The sequence below is a fragment of the Lupinus angustifolius genome, chromosome LG04 (assembly GCF_001865875.1).
Source record: "Lupinus angustifolius cultivar Tanjil chromosome LG04, LupAngTanjil_v1.0, whole genome shotgun sequence".
NCBI classification, from domain to species: Eukaryota; Viridiplantae; Streptophyta; class Magnoliopsida; order Fabales; family Fabaceae; genus Lupinus; species Lupinus angustifolius.
This window is the reverse complement of record NC_032012.1, coordinates 23,970,749-23,978,163: the sequence shown is the minus strand read 5'-3', so window position 1 is coordinate 23,978,163 and position 7,415 is coordinate 23,970,749. Positions and strand designations below refer to the sequence as shown.

General features: G+C 34.4%; 2 protein-coding genes across 4 annotated transcripts in view; both read right to left on the bottom strand.

The window, feature by feature from the left end:
* The window catches only part of LOC109346392 (phosphatidylinositol 3,4,5-trisphosphate 3-phosphatase and protein-tyrosine-phosphatase PTEN2A-like), a 5,562-nt gene extending 3,484 nt beyond the window's left edge, over window positions 1-2,078 (bottom strand). The window contains exons 1-4 of one of the 3 annotated variants that reach the window (XM_019585928.1): window positions 1,849-2,078; window positions 924-1,422; window positions 286-387; window positions 141-197 (exon numbers count right to left, since the gene is read on the bottom strand). In XM_019585928.1, the coding sequence (XP_019441473.1) occupies window positions 141-197; window positions 286-387; window positions 924-1,349 (585 nt within the window). In that variant the 5' untranslated portion in view covers window positions 1,350-1,422; window positions 1,849-2,078. The remainder of the gene's footprint in view (window positions 1-140; window positions 198-285; window positions 388-923; window positions 1,423-1,848) is intronic. The other 2 variants (XM_019585927.1, XM_019585926.1) reach the window with 2 other exon arrangements.
* LOC109346390 (probable cysteine protease RD21B) lies at window positions 2,667-5,844 on the bottom strand. The gene is made up of 5 exons (XM_019585925.1): window positions 5,330-5,844; window positions 4,540-4,775; window positions 4,262-4,402; window positions 3,398-3,853; window positions 2,667-3,041 (listed from the first exon to the last, which is right to left on the bottom strand). Exons 1-5 carry the CDS (start codon window positions 5,799-5,801, stop codon window positions 2,943-2,945), a joined length of 1,404 nt encoding a protein of 467 aa, XP_019441470.1. The 5' UTR covers window positions 5,802-5,844; the 3' UTR covers window positions 2,667-2,942.

Here is a 7,415-nt window from a genome sequence, read left to right as displayed (position 1 = left end):
CATGGGAAGCATTCACTTCCAAGAGGCCGATTCAAACAAATATTCAATATAAAAACAATAAATACTTTACATACAGCATTAAATGAAAGTTAAAAAGCATAACTACTTGTTATCTCATGTGTCAGTGTATGTGTTACTACCTTGTGGTGAGTCTCAAAAAACTTAATCACTTCTTCCATATGATTTCTGTAAAATCCCTGCATTGCATATTTAATGGTCAGAATATTGGTGCTTTAGATGAAAATAGCAACCACAACAAACTGAATCTAGAATTCAATAACTCACTTCGACGTAACCAAAAAACCCAGAGCTCATGTCGCCAGCAGGGAACCCCATAGCAATGATGTTTTCTGTGATATATGTCAAATCTAAATCAAAACCTCCTTCCTGAAAAGAAAAAAACAGGCATAAAAGTGGACTACAAGACATATTCAGCCAAAAGGTTCTACGAAAAGTGAACATACACCAATATGAAACAAAGAGATGCAAAAATCTAACTCAGTCTACACACAATCTGAGAATCACAAATACAGTTCTATGATAAAGTTCTAAGTTCTAACAGATTTTCTCAACTGAATGCAGAACACTAAATAGGCATGTTTTAAAACAGAGTAGGCATATGTCTACAACCTTCATGGCTTTATAATTTTAATGCCAGCTATAGAACCAAACAACAAAAACCACGGTTTAATCTAATTTTGCATATGCATTAGAAAATACTAATTACATCAGAAAAGAAATCTATAAATATACTCCAAAGATAAGCTTCACTCTCTTGTAAAGGAAGACAAAGCTACAGAGAACCAGCAATTAAAGCAAGCATCTTAATAGAAGAAATAATAAATTGTTAAATTGAGTCGCAGTTCATGATCAACAGCTTTACAAATATAAACAGAGTAAATTAGAGTGAACAAGAATAACACCTGGTATCTGCGTTTGTTCTGAGAAACAACATGTCGTGCCTTAACCTGCACAGCTTTCACTGCATTCTTAGAAGTGTCAACCAGGCCTTTTGTAATACTTCCAAACAAGTTAGATTGGCCAGCTGTTTCACTGGAACTGTCATCTGCCGCAGGAGGAGATTTCGGAGACAGCCGCAGCCCTATATTACTAGTTATGCGTGAAAAAGCCGATTTCCCAGCATTGCCACTTGACGAGTCATCTTGGGAGCCAGAAAATGACTGAGAAACTTTCAAGTTTTTGGCCCAAGATGATATGACAGTGGGAGACACCCTAGATGGTACCTTGTATGCAGTACTATCTTGCCCGGAGACTACAGCAGCAGAAGCCTGTCCTCCAGTGTCTTTAACAGGAGGTGAAGTAGATACATCAGAGGGCACTGACTCCATTTGATTCAAAAAAGGTATCAATAGCAGCTTATGCAGATGTTGGATATCCTATCATTAAGTAGCCCTACAGTATCTTTACAAATAAACATACAAAATATTAGTAGAATACAGGAAACAACATCAACACCAACCACCAAGTCTGAATCGAACGACTTCATAATGCTCTGCCATAAATAATGATATCTAAATCTTTCGTAACAGTTTTGTCTACAGGAAAACCAGTACAATTTTTTTCACATTTAGCTCATTCATTTTATAGTAAGTCTTGCCCCAGATTATAAGAATCTCAGATAAATACAAATTAGGACAATGATTTCGGTTAATTGAACCATCATGATTTCCACTTTCCAACTAAAGTAAACCATGAAAATTTTAAAATAAGCGCATAAACTATTAAAAATTTTAGCATAATAGGAAATATAAAATCAATTCAACATTGGGGGGAAATCAGAAAGAGAAAACGAGGAATTTCAGATCTGAAGGAAGGAGCTTATCTTACCAAAAGTGAAATCAGAAGATGGAGATGCCAAATGGAGCAAGTGAAGGAGCTGATTAGGGCTTCGATTCTCGTGGAGAAAAAGAACGAACGGAATCGTTGAATTTTGTAACGTGATTCAAATGTATGAACTATGAACCGTGGATCAGTTCAGAGATTATTGATCTGACGGTTGTAGCGTGCCGTGGGGTGATACAGTGTACTCGATTCTACCTTAGTACCGGTGATCAAACTAGTGCATGATTGGTTTTACAGTTTTAGCAATGTTTTTCAAGGAAATTAATTGTCAAATCTTAGGATAAGATTTCAATTTTTTTTTCAGACTAAGGAATTTTACCTTAGTATCGTTTAATTACAAATTGTACTAGTATTTAATCAGACAATAAAATTGAACAAACTTGTGTAAGTAACATGGTGATCCTTAAAAAAGGTGTGTAGTTTCCTTAAATAAAGTCCTGAGTATAAGAACTATCAACATAGGTTACAAGAGTTTTGACCTTTAATTAAATTCTTTTAGAAGTAGAGTCCAAAGAATGGTTGCACAACTTTACAAACATAGATAATAGAATATTTATTTTTGGTATTTAAAAAGAGAAAAAAATATATGCAGCAATAGGATAGAAGAACTTGAAAGTTATGTAACAAGTAACATGTAAAATAAACTCGTTTAGAATTTTTGTTATATGAACATTTCACATGTTTGTGATAACTTTGAAGGCTGCAACACAAAATAAATACCAATACCCTTGTAAAGCTAAAAGTTCTCATGAAATTATCATTATAGATGGTACAAGAAACATTCCATATTCTGAAACCGTTAATGAAAATGTAAGAGACTCGAAGAAATTCAGCAACTTGTAGATGTATACAATCAATAGATTAAAAGCAACAACTTCTTGACTCCTGAGCTATTTACATCATTAGCTTGGAAATGTAAATGCACATTAAAGTATCATCAACTTATTAAATGGAGGCCAAAACCAACACATAATTCATGAAGATGCCTAGGTGCATGTTTTCTCTCAAATAATTCGAATTCGAGATACTAATGAAAATAGAGATTGTTGAGCCTACAGCACTACTGCTTCCATAGATTTTCATACAAGCTTAGTTTTCATGCCAGCTTTCCTTTGGGTCAATGTACTTGTAGCAGGTGTTCTTCTCAAAGCTTTGATTCCAAATGGATTTTCTTTGCTCTGTTGCATGGAGGAACATTACATCATTAGCACAAACACATAAAAAGTCACAATAGATTGATATTAACTTAGCAAAATGTTCATCCCACCACCTTTTTGTCACACAACTTTTGCACATAAGTCCTAATCATCTAGGCACTACTCATTGCAGTTCTAAAAAGAAAATTCTTTCTATATGAAGAAATCTATATTTTGCATGTGTTAGAATAAGATGGAACAAAGATGTAAGACCAAAGTAAATAGAATAGAACATTATGCTCCATCCTATTCATATTTGCATGCCAAACACTACCAAAAAGTCACAAAAGAGTGATATAACTTAAAGCAAAAACTGATGGAGGGAAAATGATAATTACCAAGAGGCAAGTTCCACCATTAACATCACAGACAGGGTATTCAGGAGGACAGCAGCTAGAGCGGTCATCACAGCAAGTTGCAGCCTCAACAGGGCAGCATCCCCACCCGAAGCAGAAGCTTTCATACTGAAACATGCAGCAACAGGTGGTTCCGGTGGAGCACGAGTAGTATTCATCACACACGTTTGAAGAAGGAGCAACAGGAGTTGGAGGAGAAGGAGCAGGCTTTGGAGGGTTCACACCATTCTTTGTAGGGTAGGATGGTTCCATTGCAACCCCACACTTACCGGTATTAGTTGAGTTTATATTACGCTCTAGCTTAATGTAACCATTCTCACCCCATCCTGGTCCCCAAGAGTTCCTCACTAACCAATAATCCTTATCATCCTCAGTTCCATATCCAACTACGGCAACACCATGGTCTAGTTCTGTGCCACATATGCCAGTAAAAACACCCTGCATCAAAAAACAATATTGGAAGTTAGAAATATTTGAGAATCAATCATTCGAGATCAACACCTTCAAACATCACATATCGAAAATTAAGGTTGTCTGGAAAATTCCTCAGTTGGGTCATTCACGTGGTTGTCACATTGACCATATTTTCCATAATTGTCCGCAATAACAAGGTTTTTGTACTCGACCCTAACCGCAATTTAAGCCTTGATTGATCATTCAGACAATTTGGCTCACCAATTCTTATCATTAATTAAGATGTTTGAATTGTTTATCTTAGAAAATTTTGTCCCACCAAAACAAATAAGTGGAACAATAACTTATCACATAAATTAGCTAAGGTGGTTAATATTTGACAATCATTATTAGAAAAAAGGTAAAGGTATGTGAGATAAATAGATATAATACCGATTGATAAAGTTGAAATGCCCTGCCACCAGCTTCAATGGCAACACTAACTGGTTGGTATGAAACAGCCTTCTTCAAGGATTGCTCATCATTTTGTGGAACATCTTCATATCCATCAATGCTAACAACCTTAGTATTTCTCTGAGAAAACAAGAGGCAGATAATTAGATTAAGATATTTATCTTAAGGAGTGAAGTACATAAACTCAAAGAAAAGCTCAAAGGATGGGGCACATGCAATAGGATCTACTGTCCCAAAAAGTGTGTCATGGCACATACCCGGCTAGGATCACATGAACGATCACGAGCACTGTATGGGTAATCTTCTTCGGTATCAATGCCACCGTTCTTGACGATAAACTCAAATGCATAGTCCATGAGACCTCCATTGCATCCCATGTTATAGTTTTTGTCACAATCTACCAACTCTTGCTCGGATAGGGTGATCATGTCCCCAGTTACAATTTGATTGATACCTTCCACAGCAGCAACCGTGGAGAATGCCCAGCAACTCCCTTCATAAATCAGAGACAATTCAAGGCAATCAGAAGAAAAAAACAACTCATATCATGAATTTCATCTTGTGCATTACATCATAGTTTTACATATATATAACATATTTTCTTATAAAAACATTAAATGTATATATAATTATTTTAATATATATATTTAGAAAGGTGCTAACATCTAATCATCTATGACTGACCCCTTTGAATCAGACCCTATTTATGACATATTTTCATCTCTTTTCATAAAAGAAAAGATGGCATGTGTTATATAAAGAGTATCAAAGGAGGGTATGTCATGATTTCTTCAGCTCTCATTCTATTCATGTATTTCATTCATCAATATGAAAATTTCTTCTATATTACATCTATGTTTGGTTTGATTCCACTGCATCAAATTAAATTTTTTAGCTTCAAATACTTCCCAAAAAATCTAATAATGACATGAACTCTACATTATTAGTTTTTCCTCAATTAACAACGATAGCAACAAAAAAAAAGCTCTATTATTCTCCTCTACATGCACAACAAAACAAGTATAAATTCCAAAAAAGAAAACTAACCACATTGGCCTTGATCTTTAACAGGAGAAACTGCACCTTTCTCCCTCCAATCCACAGAATCAGGTAACTCCTCACCAACCTTAAAAGCATAGCGACCACTCTTCTTTGTCCCAGACAACAACCCTTCTGATGAACGCTTCCTCGTACCTAAATACATCTTCCTATACTCCTCATTGGTGAGATCAGCAAACTTATTCAACCCCAACTTATACGTTCGGTTCGTCGCCGTGTTATGCTCGTCGACGAACTGAACATTATCCTTAAAAATATCAAACCTACGTTCTTTCTCACCCAACCCATTATAGGCCTTGCCATGCTTCACAAGCCACGTCTCGTACATGTTCCTAAGGTGGGTATCTGTGACCCTTGCATCGTAGTCAATGATGGACATGTCGAGAGCAAAAGCTAGAGATAGAAAGATGAGAGAAAGCATGAGGGTGAGAGAGAAACGTAGAGTTTGGAAAAGAGCCATGGTTGTTTTGGCTTTCTTCTCAACTGTTGAGAGAAGGAATGGGAAGGAGGGTTATATAAAGGGTGAAAAGATAGGGTGGAGAAGAATAAGGAACGTAGGAGAAAAGAGAAGAATAAGGAACGGAGGAGAAAAGAGAAGAATTGGGAGTGGTTCAAAAAATGGGAAGTGAGTTGAAATAGGAGGTCGTACAAGCCATGCATGGCAATGTTTTTAGGACTTCCGTTGGAGAAAGTACTTGTGTTTATTATTAGGTGAGTGCCCCAAAATTTAGAATTCACAAGTAACTCATTTCTTTTCTCTCTTTATTTCTACTCTTAGTAAAAAAATGTATGAGAAACAACATAATTTTTTATAGATTTTATAGATTGTTATTATATTATTTATGATTATTATAATTTTTTTTAAATTAATATAAATGAATATGGTGGATAATATACTAAGTGTATATAAATCTTTATTATAGTAATATATAGATATTATGTTCTTACTTAATTGGTTATGATATCAAATTTTATTTTTGGAAGGTTTCATCCTATGATCATCATAAAGATGACATTTTCTGTCTGAAAATAATGTATCACTATATGTGTTGCTGTTTATAATTGGTCAGAAAATCTAATACAATGGCTCTTAAAAATAGTTGTTTGGATTGAATTTGGTGGTGCATTTTATTTTTTTGCCTTTTAATACTGATTTAACACAATGCCTTATCCAGTAAGTAATAACATTTCCAAAATTAGTTATACATAATTACACATTCAATATGAACCTTATCTAATTAAGGCGATCGCTTAGGGCTCGATGATGATCTAAGGCCAAAAAAAATTAGACTCGTAACAAATTTGATCATTATCACTTATGAGGTGGTAAATTATTGATAGAATTGTTTGAGTATTAAAAAAAATTAAACGATAAAAAGCTTAAAAAACACAACATAAAATTAAGAAATGATTTATTGCATTGCACTATGCCCTGAATACAATTTTGGCTCAAGCTTCAAAATCTCTATTTCGCGTTGACTTTAATATAGGATATTGGAGATCGTTTGACAATGACATAATTCAATTTGGTACGATGGACTTTTTATGTTTTATGTTGATACTTTTTTATAAAAGCAAAATTAGTCATAAGAATTAAAATTACACCGAGTTAGTTTTAACCCCTTTATAAAAAGGGTCAATTGGATTTGTTACCGTCTATTGATATTTTTTATAAAGAAAATTTAATTAACTTGGCATATATATGAAGTGTTAAGTTAGAGTCTTGATCTATGTAAGAGTTGATCTTCAACCCATGTGGATTTTGACAAGGCACTCTCACTAAATATAGAGCAAGAGTATAAAAGTGTATGAGTATATGTAAGTCTTCCATATGATGGGTCTTTTTATTTATCAAGATTTAGAGTGAGTTATAATCTAGAATGAGTTTCTTAATCATAACGAGCCGCTCTATCACGTATTTACGCAGGCTGACAATGACCATATCCTCATAAATAGCTTCCATTAGTCTAGACAAAGACATGTTTGACAACTCATCATGATTAAAATATTCATTATAGACCATACCTCACTCAAGCTCTTTATAAATAAGAGAGATCTTCTATAAGTAATAGTT

Excerpts from the sequence above, each read along its gene's own strand:
- LOC109346390 (XM_019585925.1), bottom strand. The coding sequence starts at position 5,801 with ATGGCTCTTTTCCAAACTCTACGTTTCTCTCTCACCCTCATGCTTTCT. Across the intron at positions 4,776-5,329 it reads TAAAGATCAAGGCCAATGTG|GGAGTTGCTGGGCATTCTCC; the intron begins GTTAGTTTTCTT and ends TGATTTATGAAG. Across the intron at positions 3,042-3,397 it reads ATGGTGGAACTTGCCTCTTG|AGCAAAGAAAATCCATTTGG; the intron begins GTAATTATCATT and ends TCCATGCAACAG.